The sequence below is a fragment of the Branchiostoma floridae genome, chromosome 15 (genome assembly GCF_000003815.2).
Source record: "Branchiostoma floridae strain S238N-H82 chromosome 15, Bfl_VNyyK, whole genome shotgun sequence".
NCBI classification, from domain to species: Eukaryota; Metazoa; Chordata; class Leptocardii; order Amphioxiformes; family Branchiostomatidae; genus Branchiostoma; species Branchiostoma floridae.
Genome location: NC_049993.1, coordinates 547914 through 571396, shown reverse-complemented (window position 1 = coordinate 571396; position 23483 = coordinate 547914). Strand labels below are relative to the sequence as shown.

The 23483-nt window shown below is 42.6% G+C and overlaps 2 protein-coding genes, 2 long non-coding RNA genes and 1 other non-coding gene across 11 annotated transcripts in view; 3 read left to right on the top strand and 2 right to left on the bottom strand.

Annotated features, from left to right (window-relative positions):
* LOC118432505 overlaps positions 1-2254 on the bottom strand; it is an 8264-nt gene extending 6010 nt beyond the window's left edge. The window contains exon 1 of the mRNA XM_035844096.1: positions 2121-2254. Within this exon, the coding sequence (XP_035699989.1) occupies positions 2121-2123 (3 nt within the window). The 5' untranslated portion in view covers positions 2124-2254. The remainder of the gene's footprint in view (positions 1-2120) is intronic.
* Positions 2255-4351: 2097 nt separating this feature from the next.
* Positions 4352-4423, top strand: Trnad-guc. Its single transcript has one exon. It is a non-coding gene; the product is annotated as a tRNA-Asp (tRNA).
* A 722-nt stretch (positions 4424-5145) lies between these two features.
* LOC118431248 lies at positions 5146-8682 on the bottom strand. 3 transcript variants are annotated; one of them, XR_004832955.1, is made up of 7 exons: positions 8522-8682; positions 8220-8409; positions 7833-7940; positions 7567-7690; positions 7197-7359; positions 6931-7054; positions 5146-6699 (listed from the first exon to the last, which is right to left on the bottom strand). It is a non-coding gene; the product is annotated as an uncharacterized LOC118431248 (long non-coding RNA). The 3 variants fall into 3 exon arrangements; XR_004832957.1 differs by having other exon boundaries at positions 8576-8676; XR_004832956.1 differs by lacking the exons at positions 6931-7054; positions 7197-7359 and having other exon boundaries at positions 8522-8680.
* Positions 8240-23483, top strand: part of LOC118431246 (cytochrome c-type heme lyase-like) — a 28820-nt gene continuing 13576 nt past the window's right edge. For 2 of the 5 annotated variants that reach the window (XM_035842347.1, XM_035842346.1), the window contains exons 1-3: positions 8240-8446; positions 20834-20963; positions 21891-22006. In XM_035842347.1, coding sequence (XP_035698240.1) covers positions 8276-8446; positions 20834-20963; positions 21891-22006 — 417 coding nt within the window. In that variant the 5' untranslated portion in view covers positions 8240-8275. Of the gene's footprint in view, positions 8447-15051; positions 15198-19875; positions 19969-20833; positions 20964-20997; positions 21214-21890; positions 22007-23483 lie in introns of those variants that run through there. The other 3 variants (XM_035842348.1, XM_035842349.1, XM_035842350.1) reach the window with 3 other exon arrangements.
* LOC118431249 lies at positions 8802-11470 on the top strand. The gene is made up of 5 exons (XR_004832958.1): positions 8802-8932; positions 9112-10101; positions 10424-10532; positions 10682-10804; positions 11090-11470. It is a non-coding gene; the product is annotated as an uncharacterized LOC118431249 (long non-coding RNA).

The window sequence follows — 23483 nt, the reverse complement described above, 5'->3', positions numbered from 1 at the left end:
TTCCAGGCTAACCCCATACTGACATACAGGTTATTTTGGCATGTGAGTTGTAAAGTCAAGTAGAGCATTAACGTTGTTTGGGTGTTGTAAGTTTTGAATGAAGGAGAGAAGGTTGTTACGTAACAGTTACATACGTAAATCACTTATTTTAGGGATTTCTGGGATCTCTCCCAGTAGAGATCGCGAACTGGCAGAACCACTGATACCGGTGTGACAGGGATCTCGCCCCCCCGGGGATTTTGCCCCCCCGGGGGCGAGATCACTAGCGTTTTCGCCCCCCTTTGCTTTAGGGTTTTCGCCCCCCCCCCCCCCCAAGAGCAGCTGGTTACTACATATTACAGGTGCGCTACCTGGTACTATACTGCACCTGGGGAGTAACGTGTATGGTGTGTTACCTGGTACCTTATGGCACCTTATTACCGTACCGTAAGATGCCTGTCATACCTCGAAAGTCGATACTATATTGTTCGGTGCAAACATGACATTGAAATGAAAAAGACAATTTTTGCAGCTGAGGTGGCATAAAAACAGTGCTACTGCGAACGTATAAATCAACACCGTCTATGGTACGGAATACGTCAGCTATATGTTTTCAATTTGTCACAGTGTTTTCTTTCTTGTGCTGGAAACATTTCCAAAGCACTAACAAAAGCACACGTGAATAATAGTTTCTCATTATAAACACTATCTACGCGCAAGTTGATATAGCTGTTGCTAAATGCTACACAAACACTGGTAAAGTACCAGTCTTAAGAAACACGGGTAAATGCATCAGTTCCTAAATACTAGAAAAAACAGTCATGCTGGAGGTGAAGATATCCCTTGGCCAAGTGCATATATCAAAATGTGCGTTATTCTAATTAATACCTAATATTTGCATAATTAATAAAGACATTACATAGTTCTTTTGTGGTCACTTCATGGTAGAGACTTCATATTGGAGATATATAGGTTGTTTGACGACAGGTGAATACAATGAAATACATCTTATGTCAAGACTCAGGTATATGCAATAATGGGAATACAAGGGACCCAACCCTCCTTGTCTGAAACAAGTTCAACTATCTTATTACCATGTAATTACGTTAATATTGATACTATGAATGGATTTATGTATCAAACTCGTGTACTTATATCATTATGAAACTGCATTTTGTGATTTATACCAATCAACTTCTAAAATGTCATGTAAACCCGTTTTTTTGGGGGGGGGGGCGAAATCGCTAAAGGGGGGCGAGGTAGGGGGCGAGATCACTAGCCGGGGAGGGCGAGACCGCTAGCGATTTCGCCCCGGGGGGGCGAGATCGCTAGTGATTTCGCCCCCGGGAGGGCGAGATCACGGGGGGGGCGAGATCGCTGTCACACCGGCATAGATCACGTCACGAGTTTTTTTTTTTAATAACAGAGACTCCGATCAGACTGTTTTATCTCCAGTTTCCAAATATTGGATCCCTTTGATCTATAGGGACATGAATCGAAGTAGAAAATATCTGAATGATTTTCTATTCTAATGCGACTATCTTAGAAATCTATAGACTCCGAGCGCAACCCCTAACAGTTTGATCCATGTATCAATAACCTTAGTAATTAATCTATCTATGTAGCAGCTGACAAACGTAAGGCCGTTATCATAATACTGGATTTGAAGATGCATTTTGGTTCAATTCACAACACCAAAATAAACTGAGCGGAAAGCCACACACACAATAAAAAAAGACCAAAAAGGCATTCCTTCGCGCTTGGAATAATCGCACCAGGTTTTAAATCAATTGTACAAAGAATGAGTGTGTGTAAAAGCTATTTGAAAGAAAAGAGACATTTCGAGGAACTTTTTTCTTTAGACTTCAGTACGAAACGCTACATCAATAAGCGTTACGCCAGGCTGCGAGGCTGCATGGTAGGGGTGGGAATACAAGATTAGCAGTTCAAAACCGCTTTTTCATCTGATTCCTTACTTAAAAGTTTAAAATGTAAATCCGGTTGAAATTAAATGTGTTTTAGAATAGCGGTTTGTTTGTTTTCAACTTAGCTACCTGGGGCCCTGAATGACCTAAACCATGTATTAGGGACTTCTGCTGTTTTCTGTACAAATTGTAGGAATAAAAAGAAGCTTTCCTCACCATTGTGACTGCTGGTGACACCGCGCTCCCTACAGAACAGACTGCCCGGTGTGTTTGTCGCGTTTGTTTTCTGAGGACTTGTAATTTATACCTCCTGCTGCGAATATTGCAAGATAACTTTGCCACGTCATATGCGTGCCCGCGACAACCAAATACTGATAACGCGTCATTATTACAGTTATAAACTGTTTTACAGATATCCGATCTTCGGAATAATGATGTTTTTATCTGACTGACTCGCTCGCGGCAGGTGACGGGCTTCTCAGTACGGGCCACGTATGCGTGGTTATGTGTACAGAAATGTTACGGAATCTATAACGCTATTTCACCTTTATCCGCGTGGTAACCTTTATCCGTTGTATATAAAGTCGGAGTATTTAGGGATATCGAGTAGACAAACGGCTGTTTCAGACCGGAATGCTATGAAAATATTGCAATTTCAAACCAACGTCCGTCGACTAGATCCCCCTAATTATCTTCTTTTTAAAAACAACGGAATCCGATATGGGTTACCATGTGGATAAAGGTGAACTACTGTTACGAGTTTACGGCATAAGTTTCATGCTAATTTTACGGAATCCATACCATCCACTATAAGGAGCGAATAGATTTTATGGAATCCACGCCCGGCTTTACTACGGTGGTCTCAAACTTAAAACACTACAAAGAAACACTTCCTCTCCCCTCCTACCGCAGAATTATATCCTCGCGATAATGAATGGATTTACTGTTCCCAGCCTGACTCACGCTATAAAGGTCCGGCCGGGCAGGTTTGGGGAACGGAAAGTATGATATAAAGAACAACAAAAACACAAAGCGTACAAGTTATTATTCAAGAGCATCTTTTGTACACATCTACATAAATGATATCAACTCTACTATCAGTACGCAAAGAGTCTTTTCGCAAACAGCTCGACCGGGCTTCGTGACCCTAGCATCAAGCAAGACGGATGAGCTTTAGAGAAAAGTTATTTCTAGAAATCAGGCAATATGTTTATGACGCCATAAGTTAACTTGTGGATAGTGCAGGGCATATCAATCATTTCTTTATGAAATATTACAAAATAAAATGGAAGTGGTGAGTCAATTATCATAGTTTCTCCACTCTTGAACAAGATAACGTGAATAAAAAATGAATCATGATTTGCTTTTAAATTAGCCATTTTTTCTAATGGAACTTCAGTATTCCGTAAGATGGCCCCAGTCAGCACGCCATTGGTCAACGCCATTTGCTAACGTTATTTGGTTAAGTCCACACCAGAAGCACTGGAATAACTTACTAGATAAACGACCTGACCAATCATACTTCAGCACTATCCTTGAGTGACGTAAGAAGCAGAACGTACGTTTTCAGCTATGTCTATCAGACCGTGATGACTGATGTTATACGAGGGTCTGATATTCGCTAGCACGAATGATACGTTATCTTGACCAATACAAAACAAGCTGCTAATTTTCTCACGGCCTTGGGTCCGAATATCCCGACTCGAAGCGGTAAACTTTTTATGTATGGATGATCTGGTCTCGCATTCGGAATTATGCACAAATATATTGACCTACGTATGCGGATATTGGCGTAGGGCATGCTAGCTGTACATGGAAGCTATTGGTCTGCGTTCCAGATAGGGAAAAGTGTGTTTTAGTTCTAATATTCTTTAACAACGCGTCTCTCTCTATACTGTATGGTTGTTACAATGTCAAAATGTCAAAATTTTCATGACACTTCTAAGCAATGCGCACGAAATTCTCAGTTTTGTGATGCCGATTGTAAAGCTGATTTATTATAGATTGACGTGAGATATTCTTCCATACTAAAGTCCTTTTTGATCTTTGAATACGTTTGGAGTTTGTTGGTGCTTTCGAGCTGTTCCCTCCAGCCAGAAAGAAACGTGTCTTTTAAACGCTCTTTAAATATGTTTCCAATGCGATCGGCATTAACAGCGGGGTTAAGCCAAACGTGTCTACATATAAAGAAAAGGGAGAGTAGTGTAACAGTGGGGTCCAAGCGCTGCCAAACTGACCACGCCAATATCTCTGAGCTTTTGGCGTTGTGGTTTGCACGTTGGATTCAGTGTGATCTACTGGCCCGGGTTCAATCCCGGGTGCCTGTTTCTACCCCTTGTTGGTTTACTTCTCATGAATAAACAAACAATAGCTTCAAAGAAACAATAGGTACTGCTACGTTAGGGCAAGGAGGTTAAAAGTGACCTCCTTAGTGTAACAGTTGGGTTTCCCATGTGGTATAGTGGTCAGGATTTGGCGCTGTCACCGCCAAGGCCCGGGTTCTATTCCCGGCGTGGGAACCAGTGTAAGAAAGAAACAGACAGAAACAAGCGTTTTGTGAAAAGAAAGGTCAAATACGAACATAGTTGATCTGGCCTTTTCTTACTGCAGCGGGCTGTGTAATATGGTAAGTGCGTTTGGCTGTGGGCGTGATAACTCGAGACGTTGTTGATGGATCCTAATGATATTTTGTGGATAGATAGGGGGTCACAAAAAAAGGTGAAGTTCGATAATGGGCCTCATAGCGACTGGTTACGAGCTACAAAGTTTGAGCTGTGAAAGTGAAAGATGGGAATATCAATGAATGCCAATTATGCAAGTAATGGCACCATTTGAATGATTAATGAGAACAAACTGTAATACTGTGTTGGTAAATGATAAGAATTTTTGCCATCGCCAAAACCCCAGGTTAACCATTTTCGAACTTGACTATCCTTTCTACAACCGCTACACACCTACCACCTACCAAATGATTCCAACACAGAGGGACCGTCCATTTTATATGGAGGTGAGGGGCCAGGAAGGGAGGGACAATTTCACATGTTGGGAAAGAAAGAGGATACATTCATTTGATGGTCTTCAGGTTCAGGTAAGGAAGGGAGTCCAATGGACCATCCATTTCACACACTTTAGGAGGTGAGAGAGAGGGACCATTCATTTTCGACAGTTGGAGGGTGTGGGTGGAGGTGGGTATCATTTCACTTAAGGTTGAGGTTGTTGGAATAGAGAAATAAAAACAACACCTGGTTTAAAATCGTTTAATCAATAACATTTCTTGATACATTCGGGGAAACAAAGTGTACAATATGTTGGTCAGGTTGTACTTGACATTTTCAAACCAAAAAAAAAAAACGACATATCAATGTAACTTGCTCAGAGGCACCGGTGCTTACAGTACGCCATATAGACACCAGAGGACATTGCCGTCTTCTAAAACAGAACAGTTGTTGTAAACATTCATAAGTTTGACATTGGCTTGTGAGCATCCTTATCCACTAGAAGAGCATGTGATCAATACATTTAGAGCAAAAAGCAAAGCAAAAATTATGTTTCAAACAAAAACGAAATGTTACCCAGCAGTATTGGAAAGACTATACGTAACTCTTAGTAAGCTGAACTACGCGTATCTATAGAATATAACATACTTGTTGGCTATAAAATTGTACACTTTGTATTCTGTGAAAACAAGAACTTCATCTACAGACTGCTGGGGGCATGGCAGGAAGTACTAGTAACTTGATTTTTTATTATAGTTTCAGTTCCAGGTTCAACCTAGAAATGTCCCATCCCCTCTGTCTACCTGAAGCATTATCAGCGGAGAGAATCATGGTCTCTTGATAAGCGGCAAGGTGTTGAGTACATTTTGATGACACCCCGAGTAATGCTGCTGGTAGGAGGGTTAGGACATTCTGAGAGCAGTGGCTACTTCTACACACAGCGCTTCAGCCTGTTCCTGCGGTATTCAGGCCCGATGTATGGCCGATTCGGTTTCTGTTACCATGTCCATGGCCGAGACTGTATTCGAAGTTACTGCAAAGTTCTGTCCTTCAGAGAACCGAGACTTCCCGGTCCTGTCAGCTCACAACAACTCGCGCTCATCAACCACCTGTCTTCCTTTCTGGCCCTGTGCCGTCGTCTTGGTTCGGGAGCCAAGATTACGACACAGGGCATCTTATGTAATGGTCCACTAGTAGGTTCCCGGCCCTAGACCATCACACAAGGCAGAAAAGACGACAGGTGGTAGAAGAACTCAAGTCGTCACAAACCAACAGATCCAGGAAATCCCTGCTTTCTAAAGGACTGAACTTCGTAGTAACTCCGAACACAATCCCAACCATTAACACAGTCACAGAAGCCAAACCAGCCACACACCGGGCCTGTACACCACAGAAACGGGCTGAAGTCCCGTGTGAAAAAGAAGCCCCCTCTCACAAAATGCCCTAGCCACCTACCAACAACATCACTCAGGATGTCAACAAAACACACTCGAGCACCTTGCCACAAACCAGGAGATTATGATCAGTCCTGCTGACAATGTCTCAGCTAGACAAAGGGAATGTTATGAATGTAACATCACAGATCATTTACTTCCTATCATGCCAAGATCAAGTCAATCCCAGCCCATTTCTGCAAGATGATTCCGAAATAAACTACTAAACCCTTGTAAGATATGTAAGAACTTAACAGTTTCAGGTCCTCTGGTATGGCGTACACACGAACACCGGCCTTCTGGCTGTGGATTGTGTGGTTGATAATGGCAGTTGCTGAGAGATGTCTCCTTCCCGGCGACTTTCTACTGCAAGGAAGCGAAATTAACAAGCAATTAGGACCAGGTAGACTAACGTCATTTTCTTTTTATGTAATTAGAACATTTAAAAAGGTCACAGGGACGCCTTTGTGCCCCACCAGGAGTGGAAATGGTAACCGAAGCCATGCAGAGTTACGTCATAGAATATTGCAATTGTAATCAGGGTCTGTATGAGGGGTCCCGAAACCGCTTTACTCTGAATACAGAAAAACATCCTACGTGTTGGGCTTGGTGCCTCATTGGCTTGGTGATGTGCTGATGTCGAGAAACACCTTCAGTGACGCTTCTGCCTGGCACCTCCCTTATCCAGCTCCTCCCTTAGTGCGTCCAGACATGAATTTTGCTGTGATTTCAGGAAATGAAACAGACATTCATCAGCTGATTCACCACGGCTGCAACAACAAGGAAAGGCTCAACGACTGTCCATTGGTTGAATGTGATACACAATTAGAACCTCTGATACTACTACCAATGTCAATATTTACCTTGTGGGGGATATCTTGCAGGATTTCTAGGTGAATTAGGCTTTGCTGCCTGTCGTGTCACCCTCCTGTCACACGCAGTACTCCTTCTCCCCCCAGCGCAGGTCCAACCGTGTTTCAGAACTGTTCACTGATTCTGCAGTTACGACTTCTGCTGTCAGAGTTCCTATACAGAAATTGAAACTGTGAAATTAACGAATGCGTTCTTTTGAAAAGACTGCTGTCCTACAAATAAATATCTTTATGCCCCACCAGGAGTGGAAATGGTAACCGAAGCCATGCAGAGTTACGTCATAGAATATTGCAATTGTAATCAGGGTCTGTATGAGGGGTCCCGAAACCTCTTTACTCTGAATACAGAAAAACATCCTACGTGTTGGGCTTGGTGCCTCCTTGGCTTGGTGATGTGCTGATGTCGAGAAACACCTTCAGTGACGCTGCTGCCTGGCACCTCCCTTATCCAGCTCCTCCCTTAGTGCGTCCAGACATGAATTTTGCTGTGATTTCAGGAAATGAAACAGACATTCATCAGCTGATTCACCACGGCTGCAACAACAAGGAAAGGCTCAACGACTGTCCATTGGTTGAATGTGATACACAATTAGAACCTCTGATACTACTACTAATGTCAATATTTACCTTGTGGGGGATATCTTGCAGGATTTCTAGATGATTTAGGCTTTGCTGCCTGTCGTGTCACCCTCCTGGTCACTGATTCTGCAGTTACGACTTCTGCTGTCAGAGTTCCTATAAAGAAATTAGAACTGTAAAATTAATGAATGTGTTCTTTTGACAAAGACTGCTGTCCTACAAATAAATATCTGATGATGACGACATATTACTAGTATTTTTTTCTCATGAATACAGGCTTTTTAATGATGTCATAATAATGATAATTTGAATCCTCCGACGACCATGTTGGCGGGTAATTGAATTAAGCGGTAGCATCTATGTGTGGTTAACAGACGTACGCTCGCATAAGACGTCAAATGAAAAGCCTGACTACCAACACATGCACAGCTATACCTTGTCAAATGCCTGGGAAAGGCCAAGTCGTCAGCCTGCTGTTTTGAGCACCGCGGATGTCCTCAATGATGAACCCGGAGATTCTCCCGACGTCTCCCGGAAAGTGTCGTGAAGTACCCGGCCCGGTTTTTTTTTTGTACGGTGAGATTCCGATAGAAGAGACGGGCTCGCATCAACCGTCTCGCCAACGCTGCAACAAACGCAAAAATTTTCAACGGTGCCCAACGGTAAGTGGAAATGTGGCACATAATTAGAACTGGGCACCTCTGATAAACAGCAGTGAATTAATAAAGTCCACCTACATAAATAAGCAGAGCTTGTCGTCTGTCTCCCGGACGTTATGGTAAAACACCTACGGTAAAGGTTAGCGTCTCTCGTCGGCAACCATTGCATCCCTTGCCGTTTGTAGATAGTTCTGTGTATGGTGGTGGTGCGAGACAAAGCGGTTTCGGTCTCGTATGATTCAAACATCAAATGATAATGAAGTGGTCTGGACAAGCTAACAAACGCGTGCCTGACACAGGTGACAAAGATTCCTCGTCTGTGATTGGACAAGTAATTAATCAATTTTTGTAGACTGGGCGAATCGTACACCTGCCCCTTTGTTTATCTGTCTGAAACCCCGTCACTCGTCTGCCAGCGTCGTCTGAGGTGAAGGACTCACCTCGCAGCGTCCCAGCACAGAACAAAATCGCGGCCGCTTGAGACAACAGGTTAGTCAGTGTCTTTGTGTGTTTGTACATGTTATCATTAGTCCAATATATAGATTATCAGTAACGTTAACATTTAATTCTTTTGTGACCGTTCGAGGATGCAAAAGCCTACTTGTTTCTTATTCATTACCAAAACAAGACGTTATTTCATCTCCAACTTATTCACTTTTTTCTTCTAGGATCTTCTTGGTGCCATCAAGCCCGGATCAACTGCAGCTGCAATTTCCAAGTTAAGTACTTATCGTCTTATAGGGTTTTAAAATGTTAACATCTTGCAGATATGGACGGGGACTAACTTGTCATAGGCACGATAGAAAGTTAATGAATTGAGTGTGTTTTGTTGACATACCGAGGGATGTTTCTGGTAGATATGCATTTTGTAAATGGAGACCCCCTTTTTGCAGTCAAGGCTTGAGTCCGTTTCCGTGGTGTACATGCCTGGTGTGTGGCTGATTTTTGTTTCTGTTGGTTTCTGTGACTGTTGATGACCGGATTGTATTCGGTCAGTTATTGTACGTAAATTCTGTTCTTTACAAAACAGGGTCTTCCCTGGTTCACCATCTGTTGTCATTTCTGTTTTATGTCATGGTCAGTGGTTGTCGGGAACCTAGACCATTACATAATCTGCTTTGTGTCGCTCTCTTGGGTCCCGAACCAAGAGAACAACACAGGCCAGAAAGGACGACATGTGGTTGAAGAACCTATTTGATATTAGTAGTTAATTCCTGTAGAAATAGTCGACTTCTCGGCGTAGACACAGTCACAGAAACCGAATCAGCCATTCATCGGGCTTTGTATACCGCAGAAACAGGCTGAAGCAGCCATAGTTCTCGAAATTTAAACCGAAACAAACGTCAACATTACTTGGGATTTCATCGAAGCACACTCAATCGTTACCACACATTAATATTCTTCCCACTATTTCCATGTTAAACCTAAAACGGAAAATTTAATCACAAACCATGTTAACTTTCTGTACTTTAACTTAAGTGTAAGGTATATTTCCTATGTTTCTGAGCCAACATTCATTTTCGTCTCGTCTTTTCTACCGAGGATCATCGCACCTTAAGAAGAAATGTCCGGACGTGGAAAGGGAGACAAGGACTGACGAAGGAAGGTACCGGACGTGACCGAATGGGGATTCGCAGTCTTCCAACACATATGACAAGGTATCGTACCGTATTGTGTGAAAGCACACAGTTGTTAATTGTAAGACAACAGTCTTTGTCCATTGGTGAGAGATCCTGACTTTTCATTTGTGTTGGTAAGTTTAAGTTTACAGTTGCAATTTCGATTTCACACTCAGTAGAATTTTTTTCTATTATTTATCTGAATTGAATGAAGTATATGAATACCGTTGTATTACGGTCTGACTGTTTGTTAAGTGAAAAACTTGGTCGTAAACATTGTTATCTGTACCCAGTGTGTTTGTTGCATGCATTGGTGTTGAGGCAAATCATGCATGGCTGTTTTTTTCTACCGATTTGTTAGAAACGCCTGCACGCCGTAAGAGTGGAAAGGAGCTGGTGAATCGATCTGTCACTCGCCTGTCACTGAAAGTGCTTCGGGACAACATCCAGTGCATCACAGAGTCAAGGAGGTATTCAGTCTTTCAGAGACATATGACAAGGTGCTGTGTTGTACCGTATTGTGTGAAAGCAATAATAGGATAGCAATGTTTAGCTAACATGTTCGATGCCTGAACCCGAACAATGCTTAGTATAGTTTTCTTTTTCTTTTCAAAATTAGGACTAAGGTATGAACAGCTCAGCTGTGAGGCAGCTGATGCGTGCATACGTCCTGGCCCTGATTTTGAACCTGTATTGGAGGAAGGATGCAGACAAGCAGACCGTTAACTGGGTTAACACAACTGTGAGTATCATGTACAACTCACACCGTAAACACAGAGTGTCACTGATGTTTTTGATCAGATAAGACCAGTATAGTAACCTCTAATTCTACCAGTTCACATTACATTTTTGCGTCACAGCCATTACAGTATTCTCTTGACGTCTTCTGCATGCTTTCTGCCACCATTTCTGCTCCTGGCAAGAACATAAGGCGCCCTTTAGCCAAATTTCAAAATGTTTTGATTCCAAAACAGCAAATATTGTTGATCTATCTCGTCATAATTGTTTGCAATTCACGTTCTTGCAGGTACAAGTTTGGAATGAGACAGCAGCTTCCAGTATCTTATTGGTGCCATCAAGCCCGGATCAACTACAGCTGCAACGCTCATGTCTGGACTTATCCTGGTGAGAGGCTGCCTGATGCCATCTCCACGGTGACGTCCAGAAAGATGCACTCAGGACTTCAGCCCGCTTCTGTGTTGTACAGGCCCAATGTGTGACTGATTTGGTTTCTGTGGCTGTGTCGATGGCCTTGATAGTATTCAAACAGATACTGGAAATTCCGTTCTTTATAAAACAGGAACTTTCCTGGTTAATCATCATCTGTTGTCATTCCTGTTTTATGTCGTGGTCAGTGGTTGTCGGGAATCTGGACCATTACATAATCTGCCTTGTGTCGCTATCTTGGGTCATATCAAGGACAGACTTAGTTGCACATGCATCGATAGTGTTCAGCACCAAGGACAGACGTAGTTGCTCATGTATTGATAGTGTTTAGCACCAAGGACAGACGCAGTTGCTCATGTTTTGTTAGTGTTCAGCACCAAGGACAGACGTAGTTGCTCATGTATTGATAGTGTTCAGCACCAAGGGCAGACGTAGTTGCCCATGTATTGATAGTGTTCAGCACCAAGGACAGACTTAGTTGCACATGCATCCATAGTGTTCAGCACCAAGGACAGACTTAGTGCTCATACATTGGTAGTGTTCAGCACCAAGGGCAGACGTAGTTGCTCATGTATTGATAGTGTTCAGCACCAAGCACAGACGTAGTTGCTTATGTATTATTGATGTTCGACATCAAGGGCAGGCTTAGTTGTTCATTTATTGCAAGTGTTCAGCACCAAAGTCAGACGTAGTTGCTCATATATGGATGGTATTCAACACCAAGGACAGACATAGTTGCTCATGTACTGATCTTGTTCAGCACTAAGGCCATGCTGATTTGATTATATGGATGACATCCTCTGGGAATCCAAAAACTGATGCGAGCGTGCGAATAAAAAAAGGTTTGACAGAGAAAAAGGTGCCTTCATTGTGAATTCAAAGTGGCCAGGAAGGTTGAACAAATGATTGAACACACAGAATATAGTATACCAAACAATAGATTCTTCATTTTAGTTCTTCCACTTCTTCTTTGACCTTTTAGATTTGTTATATGACAGTAGTATACGTTTTCCGATGTTTATTTCTGTAATCCACGGCATATATTTGCTTATTTTGAAGCTGCTTTGTACGATTTAGAGTATGGTTGAAAGTTTTTATTTTATTTTGGAAATGGCCGAAAATTGATGCGCGCGGGGATGTCATCCATATAATCAAATCAACATGGCCTAAGGACAGACTTAGTTGCTCCTGTATTGGTGATGTTCAGCACCAAGGACAGACTTAGTTGCTCCTGTATTGGTGATGTTCAGCACCAAGGACAGACTTAGTTGCTCCTGTATTGGTGATGTTCAGCACCAAGGACAGACTTAGTTGCTCCTGTATTGGTGATGTTCAGCACCAAGGACAGACTTAGTTGCTCCTGTATTGGTGATGTTCAGCACCAAGGACAGACTTAGTTGCTCCTGTATTGGTGATGTTCAGCACCAAGGACAGACTTAGTTGCTCATGTATTGGTGATGTTCAGCACCAAGGACAGACTTAGTTGCACCCTATAAGCTGTTTGGTGCGTATTATCATGATCTTATACGTATACCGTATTCATTTTAATTCCACCATATCAATTCCACATAATTCATGACCACTTAAATCTAATGTAGATCACAATCGGTTCATTCTTCGCTTAGCTTAATGTAGGCCTGCCAAAGCCAGCATACTGATTCAAACGTAATACATATCCAATGCTTTTCTGTAGGCCTCCACAGTTTGTGTATGTGTGTGTATGTATGTATGTGTGTGTGTGTGTGTGTGTGTGTGTGTATGTGTGCGTGTGCATGTGTGTTTGTATAAGACCAACATAACTCGAGAACGCGTCGCCTGAATGGCTTGTATTGATATTAGGTATGCGGATATGTCTTGATGAGACCTGGAGACTGTTAGATTTTGGACCCCTATCAGTTTGTTACGGTACTGCGGCTGAAATTTCAGGTTTGATATTTCAAGTTCTGGATATGCTGTGGTCGTGATTTTTTAAGTAATAGATAGCTCATGGGGCCAAGAGTAAGAAGTGTAGGTTTGGACCCCCTAGCGGCTTGTTTTAGATTTGCAGCGGCCAGTTTAGTGTCAGACTTAGGAAGGAATTGAATTTTGGTCTGTTGACAGCTTAAGTGATGCTTCATATAGTTACATATTAACTATGCAAATCGAAATGTAATTTGCATAATTCATGAAGAAATTGTCTCATTCGGCTTTGTTCCATTATAGGACTATTGCAATATGTGACATTTGTAATTGTAAAAAAGAGCAAGGCAACTGACACACTGTTTTTTTTACAAACGTTTGTGTATTTTCCAAAATCAAAAACAAAAACACAGGAGAATACACTTTTTGAACAAGTTGAATTTCAGAACGGATGAGAAAAAAATATAATAAAAACATACAAAAACTAGTCCGGACTCTGTCCATCTTGCGGGACCTCATTACGGAATTTCAAGCGGAATCCGGTCTCCGTCAACTGATAACGCTTAAGCGCTGCCTCCTAGACCTTATTGTAGTCACTGGCGTCGTCATCCGACAGTCTACTGTACACTTCTAGCGCCTTACCGGTCAGTTACGCGCTGTGGTACGGCGCCCAGGTATTTTAATTCCATTTACTTGCCCGTGCAAACCGCTCGAATCTGTGGAGATTATCTATCTGTGTACTCCCCTTCCTCGAAGCGACTGGGCTTTTTGCCTTAGCCGCAACGTTAAAAGTTAGTTTGATGAGACCGACCAACGTATCTTTATTGCACAATCATCCCACGACTGGACCGTGTCCCTGACAAGACACTTTAGGACACATTTCTTCCCAGTCGCTAGGCGGCGTGTATGTTTGCGGCGGGAACACCAGAACTGGCATCCACATGCTGGATCAGGAGTCGTTGTCGTAAGTTACCTCTGGCCCAGGAGGCATGGCGACAAGTGGACAGGACTGAGACAGGGCACTGAGCGCCTCCTCAGTGTGCCCCATTGCTCCGTAAGGGGAGTCAAACCTCGGCAGACCGTCACAGTTCCTCTTCAGCAGGAAGATGTGCTCTCTGGAAGGTATATTGTCCGGAATTCTTCAGAAAGAAGATGTGGTCCTTGCCGTATTCAGCGTTGTGTGAGTGACACATGTCAGGCGCGTGTCCCATCCCCCCAACAATGTGCGGTGGCACTTCTCCGCCTTTCAATACGCAGTGGACGTCGACATTAATGTTGTAATGTTGTAGGTCTGTTTTTTGGTGGAGGAGATGATCAAGGAATATAACAATAATCTATGCAAGAGAGAACATTATTAGCATAATTGATGACAAACACAATTGATTACATTACAGCAGGTGTAAAGGTAAGAATTATTTGGGGAAGGTATGGGGTCGTGGAACTCTAGTATTTGAACAATGTGATACAGACGGGAAGGTACAGTAATTCAAGGGTTCTGTTAGCCTCTAGCTGTTACCAGGCTTCGTGGATCGGTGGTCTAATTGTAGAAATTGGCCAAATAGAGTCAATAGTACGCTAGGGGAGACGGCCCAGCCAGAAAAAACATTATCCTCACCGTGGGCTCGGGTTCTGTGCTCTGCCCATCAGACTGCTCGGAATTGCTGCCAGCTCAGGCAATCAGAAAACGCTTTCACCCCGACATCTGCTTGGAAACTCAGACGTCCCCGCTCTGCTTGAATTTCCCGCCATAAGTATTAACACAACGCCATTTCCGGTGAATCGGACAGTTCTTGGTGTCATCAAAGAAATCCCCGAAAGAAAGAAAATTGTAAGTATCATGATTCGCCATGCTTTCAGATTGTCCGATCGCGTTGCTGTAGAATAAATAGTTAGAGCTTGAAAAAAAAAACAGCAACATTATGATGAGCGGATAAGTACTTCCGGGGTCATCACATGGTGACCTTAGTTGCGAAACAAACGGACAGACGACACAGGTACAGAAGGGGAAGCACAAGAGATCTACTGACCTGCGTTCAGATCAACACATTTATCTACAGCGTTGAAATTTGGTAAGTTAGAAGTCATCCAGATGCTCAACACTCGTCGATTACTGAACTATTGATCCATTTTCCCTTGGAAGAACAAGTCAACATGCTAAAAGTTATCAACGCTGTGCCCCCCTCCCCCTTTCTGGTCGAACAAGGATGATGAGCTATGTAAGAGTATGAAAAGTCAAACATAGCTAATAGCAGCAACAGGAGACGATTGATACAACTATTTGTGTGTCAGTCGTTTTATACTATGTAGTGTTTTTAGTTTCTGGTTGATATTATAAACTTATAGAAAATTATGATGATGTATTATTAATAGTAATGTGGATTAATTCTTTCCAAATTTCCATTTCTTATTTGACAGAAAATTTCCATAAGGTTATTTGTCTACATAGGTACATGTGCTCACTGTTTGGTGCCTTATCATAAATATGTATTAGCCTGTTTTTAGTTGTAAAGCCCCATGGGCATGAATTTGTGGTCAAACAGCTCTAATATACACTTGTATAACGGGAGGGGGCCATACTTCGACAGCCGTTCTAGGTGGATACACATGGATTTTGTCATTGTACATTTTACAGTGAACTCATGAAAAACAAGTTAAGATCTTGTATACATCCATATAACTGTGATTGAAGCTGTTAACGGTAGCGTTCCGCACTGTACTTTGACAGCGCACGAAACTTACAGCAGGTTTTCGGCTTGCGTCCTAGCAGAACGTTCCAACTCAAAAAAGGGGTCCAAATACCGACATAGTAACAACCAGACCATCGCCGTGCATTTTTAAACAACTTATGCAAATAGAATAGCACTAAAAGTGTTCATTATTATTTTTTTATACCAAATATGGGTCATATTTTGTATTATACGACTTATTCAAATACGGTGTGTTAAAACGTTTACCTCTCACGGTGAGACCAACTTGCCGCAAAACGGCAGGGCATTGTTTACATTGGACTGTGATGGCATTTTCGCTTTTCGGCTTCCTTGATTGCCTTTTTCATCCTGTCTTTTGGCAGCAGCAGTGGCTACAGGATTTTTTAGTCGGTAGGGATCGATTTTTCTTGAATGTTTGTCGCTTTATGGACGGGTTGACTAAGTTCATCGTGTTGAGCATCGCTCGCCTGCCTTTGTGCGTGATAGTTTAATGGCGGGGCCCCGACTAGGTGAACATTGTGGCATCAGTTTAGCTCCGTTTATCCAACCCAGTTAAAGGCAAGACAGAACACAGGTATCATTTTTCGGAAGGCTAATAAACATCATTTCTATGTTTGGTGGTATTTTTTCACATGTCGTATTTTGCGAAGAATAATTCAAGAGTTTTCCAGGCCATGGTCTCGATACGTTCGTTCGTCAACTTGCACGGAAGGCGTCAAACTTGTGCAAGTTTTTCAATCGTTATCTGTGGGACTTGCTAACTTCTACACATACCCCATCTTTGTAGTTATTTACAACAAGGTTTAGTCTACAGCTAGTTGTACTTCTCATGTTCAGGCATCTATGCATTTCTCCGCAACAATGATTTTTAAAACCTGACGAAATTTGGACCCCTGTCCCTTGCGAGGACTCGCGCCTTCAGCACTGGACATGGTGGGGAAATGTTGCCGGAGCATTGTCCCCCACGACCCTTTTTACTAGTAGAACTTTCATTATCAAACTTAGCTTTGTTTACAAGCAAAATGTTCCCCTCAAATGCAGGAAATGGCATTTAAAGTGTCTTGATTCCAAAATTTCTCCAGACCTCCGATCCCTTGAGGCGACTTGCGTCTTTAGGGCTCATGACGACGTAGTGCAAAATATGTTGGGCTGGGTGTGGGTCGTCACCCTCAAAAATCGTTTTATCTACTAGAAGTGTCCTTAGATTCAGCTTAGTCTGTCAGCAAAATTTGTCCCTCAAATGCAAAAAATGGTGTTTCAGAGGGTCTAGATTTCAAAATTTCTCAAAACCTACCTTGCAACGGCTAGTGCCTTCGCAGCTCGAAATGGTGAAAATATGTTGGGGGTGTCGCCCTCAATAACTAAAGCTAAAACTATGTGTATTTTGTATAGAAATGCCATTGAAGTTAGCTTAGTCTGGCAGCAAAATCTGCCTCTCAAAATGCAGGAAATTGTGTTTCAGAGGGTTTAGATTTGAAAATTTTCCGGGGGTGCATGCCCCCCCACCCCCTAGAAGGGTCATGCCTCCGGCGCGACGCCTCTGTCAGGGCTCGAAATACTGGGTGCATGTGCACCCAGGTGCACCAAAAATTGGAGCTGTGCACCCAATTATTTTCTGTGGGTGCACAGGATGCACCAAAATATTTTCTTACACATATGTATGTAAAGATATCAAAGTATACTAGTATTCATCATATTCTTGACATCTAAGTGTTAGAAAGATTATAAAAATGTATTTCATGGTACTTGTTTAAGAATTTGATATCTTGTACTAGTAACTAAGTTTAATTATTAGGTTATTACTTAAATTTAAGTGGTGCACCCAAAAATCATTTGGTGCACCCAATTTTCTAAGCTGGGTGCACCAGTGCACCTAATCCCCAAAATGAATTTCGAGCCCTGCTAATAATATCCCTCAGGCCTATGCAGACGTAATGTTATTTCATAAAGTTTTACTGGCCATTGTATACTTATAGTTGCCAGGACCTTTGATTTGTATGTGTAATACTAGTAGGGCTTTTGTTATGTTAGACCACTTGGGAGGCAGGGCTTGTTGAGGCCTGATTGGTTGAGGTTGGTGAGGGCAGTCCTCTGATTGGCTACTAGTGAGTAGTTAGGCTACATGTAAGTTAAGCTGTAGATGTTTTTGTCTGACAGGCAGTCAAGACCTTGGAGTTAGGTATGTGAACGTGTTATGCCAAAAAGCAGTCACTCAAGCAACTGGATATGATTTTAGAAATGATCAGACGTGAATGTGACCATGTTAGTCTCTCTGTAGCTTGTAGCAGGGCTCATTGTAGTTTGTAGAATGTAACAATTACAACAAGTGACCATAGGTAACACACTTTGTTATGTAATTATGAGGGTCTGCATGGGGGTGTCCTCGTTACGGGAAACGGTGAATTCAAGAGGCCCAGTAACGCTTAACGGTAAATTCAGGAGACACGGTAACGCTTAACGGTTAATTCAGAAGGGGTTACAAAGCATAACTGTAATGATTGACGCGCATTCCTATTCGTACAACGCTAGATTAAGGTATCTCGATGGGTAAAAATATCTGACTACTAGTAAGGACATTGTGAGAATGAAAAGGTGCCCAGAACCCGGAGGAATGACAGGGACAATGTCCGCTGCATCAATGACATTTGCATCCCTGGGACAGTGTTCTCGCTACAGAGGCGACGACAGCAAATTTCGTTCGGGGTGGTGAACTATTGTTGACAAAATTTTCAGCACATGGAGCGCCAAAGGCGCGACGAATCCTAGGGGGGTCCAGGGGTATGCTTCCCCGGGAAAATTTTAAATCACGACCCTCTGAAATGCTATTTTCTGCATTTTTCGGCAAATTTTTCCGACAGACTAAGCTGACAGACTGGCATTTTTCATCAAAATTACACATGGTTATAACGTCAGCTTTGACCTTCACCCATGACATATTTTTTTACCATTTCGAGCTCGGAAGGCTCGAGACGTTGCAAAATAAGTCCGGGAAAATTTCAAAATCTGGACCGTCTGAAAGGCCATTTCCTGCATTTTGCTGGCAATTTTTGCTGGCAGACGAAGCTAAGTTTAATCAAGTTTTATTACTATTAGTGACAAAAGCTTTTAGGGGCGACGACCCACGCCCCCAACATATTTTCGCTATGTCCTCGTGAGCGCCAAAGGCGCAAGCCGACGCATTGCAAGGGAGGTCCGGAGAAACCTCATTTTCTGCACTTCGAGGAGTACATTTTGCTGAATGAAACAAAGCTAAATTTGACACTTAACTCTGTATGAGTGAAAAGGTTTTTGAGGGCGACGCTTCTGCAACATGTTTTACCATGTCCAGTGCCGAAGGCCGGAAAACCGGGAAATTTTGAAATCTGGACCCTTTGAAACGCCATTTCTCGCATTTTCAGGGACTGTATCTGGCATCTGACTTCATGGGTTTAACTTGTTACGAAGAATTTCTTGGTAACGCTTAACGGTGAATTCAGGATAACAAATAACGATTAACGTTGAATTAAAACGACCAATAACGCATCACGAAGAAATACCGATAACGATTAACGTTGAATTAGAACGGGTCGGTAACGATTAACGGTGAATTAAAATGGCTCATAACGCTTAACGGAAAAAGGCATGCAGACCCTCAATTATAGTATGTCAGTTGTGTTGTTTTCAGTGGTGTGTGACATTGTGTTTATTATTCATCAACAACCACATTGTTACATGCCTCTGAAAAAACAACCATTGGCCTGCGGCATCAGATGTTGCTGTAAATTTACCATAGATAATATATTGTGTATAATGAATGTCAGAGGTGTAAGCGACTGTATATTATATAATGAACGCCGGAGCGAACTACTTTCTGGATAGTATACCCAGGCTACATTCCCACCCCATGTATATAGTTTGGCACTTGTTGCGATTGGTGGCTTGCAAGGACAGAACTGTTCAAACAGCGATCTTGATATTCCCATGGGAGGGGCTAGGATTTGGGCTATGTAATTGGTCATACTTGTCATGTGATACTGATAGGCAGAAGGATACAGATAGGTTAGTTAATTTGTTTCTCTGCTTTCTCAAGACAAGACGTGTTTCTTAAGAAGCACCCTGTTATCTAGTCCACTGACAGAGACATCCTTCCTTGGTATGTACCAGTCGCTTTTGAAAAGTGTTGCCTGATGTAGATACTGATCTGTTCAGTTTGGTTTTTGGTATAGTTGATATAGCAGGAAATGTTGAGAAATAAATGTGTCTATTTGTTTCAGAAGTAGGGAGATCAAGTTGCTACAAACAAACCTATTTTATCGTGGTTGTAACGGCAAGGGTACTGCATTTTTGCAAAAATTTGCCTTTCTAGTTTTGAAATAAGATTTACTGAAAGGCATACATGTACATCATGCGTTACAAAAGTCATGAAATAGTCTTTGTTATTGAAATGTTCTTTTTCACATGAAGCAACATAAGAACTATGAATAGTTGACAGGAAATGGCCCCTCATAGCAGTTTTGCTTGTCTACATGTGCTCGGTGTATTATTCTGATCCAGTTTTCAAAGGTTGATGTTCGTTGCTTGTGATGGACCAAATGTAAAAAAATGGATGTCATGCCATTTCTGGTTGTTGTTGTATGTGAAAATCCAAGCATATTTACCCAGGCATTAATCTGGTAAAGATTACAGAGTTATTATGTTACAGTTGACATGAGCAAAATGGGATTGTTCATTATAGAACCTTAGGGTGGGGGCTTACATGTACATGTAGTAACTGGAAAGACTACTTCCATGAGTGTAGATGTTGTCCCCACACAAAATACCAAGTTACAGAACAGCGGTACAGGACACTTTAAAGTCCGTTATTGAATATCTCATCATCTGGCATCGTCCTAACACATAATGATTGAGAATGGTCTGCTGTCCTTTTAGATATTGATAATTGAGCATATTAAAGTGTAGATATTATACTTCATTTTACCCTACCAAAAGTAAATGCTGTTCTCTCTCTGGTCCCACAGGAAGCCATGGGAAACCAGCAGGCAACTGCTGCTGCCAGTCCCCCCAGCCCTGAGGGGAAGCTGTCCCCACCCCCAGAGTGCCCCATGCATGCAGCTGGTGCAGCTACGGGTACACAGGCCGCCCCTGCAGGTACAGTACTGGTACAGTAACATATCAGGGTACACAGGCCGGTCCTGCAGGTACAGTACTGGTACAGTCACATATCAGGGTACACAGGCCGCCCCTGTAGGTATAGTACTGGTACAGTAACATATCAGGGTACACAGGCCGGTCCTGCAGGTACAGTACTGGTACAGTAACATATCAGGGTACACAGGCCGCCCCTGCAGGTACAGTACTGGTACAGTCACATATCAGGGTACACAGGCCGCCCCTGCAGGTATAGTACTGGTACAGTCACATATCAGAGTATACAGGCCGCCCCTGCAGGTATAGTGCTGGTACAGTCACATGTCAGGGTATACAGGCCGCCCCTGCAAGTATGGTACTGGTACAGTGCCCACTGATGCTTTGGTTGCAATTGGAAAAAGTTCATGGCTGCATTTTATCACTTTTGGCCATGACCCCTATGTGGGATTTGGATGTTTGGATTTTTAAAAAACTAAGAGTTAAAATCAACCCAGGGCATGGCCACAAAGAGACCATGACCTACCCGTAAAAACCCTGGAAGGTCCCACAGGAAACACGGCAGCCAGTTCGGAACATTGTACAACTAACTGCTTATGAAGAACGATCCATGAGAAGCAAACAAAGCAAATATTATGGTAACTCGCAATTGTGTATAATCACAACAATTATGCACTGTTCCCTTGTCAACTTTTTTTTGCAAGACATCCTTTCCAGGTTTCAAACTAGACGTATGATTAGTTTCTGTTGTGGCATGACAGCTTTATTTAGGCCCCTTTTCTGTAATTGGAAACACAACATTAATTTTTGTAGGCTCTAGTAATATCCGTATTATAGTTTATACATATTATAATGTCAAACTTGTAGAAATATTCATGAGTAGAATGTGTATCTTTAGTAGATAAACATGACTTTGTTGCTGCCCTTTAGACTCTCGCCTGGCCATGCTGGCTAACGTCCCGAGTGAGTGTCCCATGAGTGGACAGGGAGGGGGGCGGTCACTCCTGCCACAGCAGCCCGAGTCTGATATCAACCCAGACAACAGGGTAAGCACATTCAGTCTGTATGGACTTTTACATGTAGAAAAAAAACTTGCATGCTTAACTCAAGTAGCCTGGGTACCATACGGAAAGTAGTTCGCTCCGGCGTTCATTATATACTAATATATATATATAGTCGTATCTAGCTCTGATATTCATTATACACTATGTACAGTCGCTTCTCTGCTGTTCTGTCTTAGCGCCTGGAATTGTCGAAATTTTGGACGCAGGCGCTGATTGGTCCCTATGCATGAGCGAATTATGGCATGGGTTCAGGCGATCGTTCAAACAGGCGTTCCATCCGCTTGTGGGAGGCTTGTTATCATAGAATGAGCGCTCTAGAACCCATTCCTTACTTCACTTCTTAACTGACGTTAGCACCAAAAGGTTTCAATGTGTAGGTCTCCAGACGGATAGCAGAAGCGAACATAGGAGCAAACTACTATCTGGATGGTACCCAGGCTAAACTTGAGTTTGACTTCCTCTGAATTTATCTGGTTCCCAAGCAACCTTCTTGGCAGAAGAACAGTGCTGTGTTTAGCTGTATCTGTAGCCAGGAATCTTATAACTCCACTACAAGGGAGTGAAGGTGTGTCTGTGTGTCTGTCTGTTTGGTGTTGTTTCATAATTCACATGCAGCATTGACATGTGCATGCATTTATGTCATACCTGTAACGCGAAAACGTTCAATACGGGTGTTCTGGACCGGGCCATAACTTCCGTATCGCACAGGTTCAAAAGGCGTATCACACGGGCTCCATTGGAATAAATCAAGCTGTTTCGAGCAGCCGAGTGCGGCGCCATCGAAAGTTCGAATACCTGATTTGGACGTTGGAACATTACTGTTGCAACCCTTTTTGTTCGAGGGCACAAAATTTGTTCAACTTCTGGCGCATTTCTCATCAAAACAGGGGTTTTCTCAGGTGGGTATGACGTAAACAAAATACAACACGGTGTATTCCGCATCACCCTCGGTCTCAGCCCTCCCGCGGGTTGGATCCGATCCTCGGTCTGGCTGGTACCTCGGGTGATACGGAATACACTGTGTTGTACTCTATATGTACGTCCTCACTCTTGCTAGTTTCGTCTTGATTAGGGGTGGGTACCGGTACAGAAAATTCAGGTCCAGGTCCGGTTCAGGTCCAGATGATAAGGTCCAGGTCCGGACCTGAACCTGGACCTGATTCAGTATATGAAAACTTGTGAATGGACGGTACCCCAAACAATAGTCCATTTCACTACAAAGAAATCTGTTTTGTAGAGTATTTGACTCCCATTGGTGTTTTAAAATCCTACAAGGCTAACTGCCTCTGCACGATTGACTGTAAAACTTGGTAGAAATGACTATAGACTCTACTCTGCTTCTCCCATGTTATTTTCTTCCACCGGTAAGCCCCAAAACTTGTGAATGCCTAATCATAAAATCCATTCATTTTCCAATAGGTCCAACATCCGGTTCACCGATTTTTTTCAGGTCCGGTTT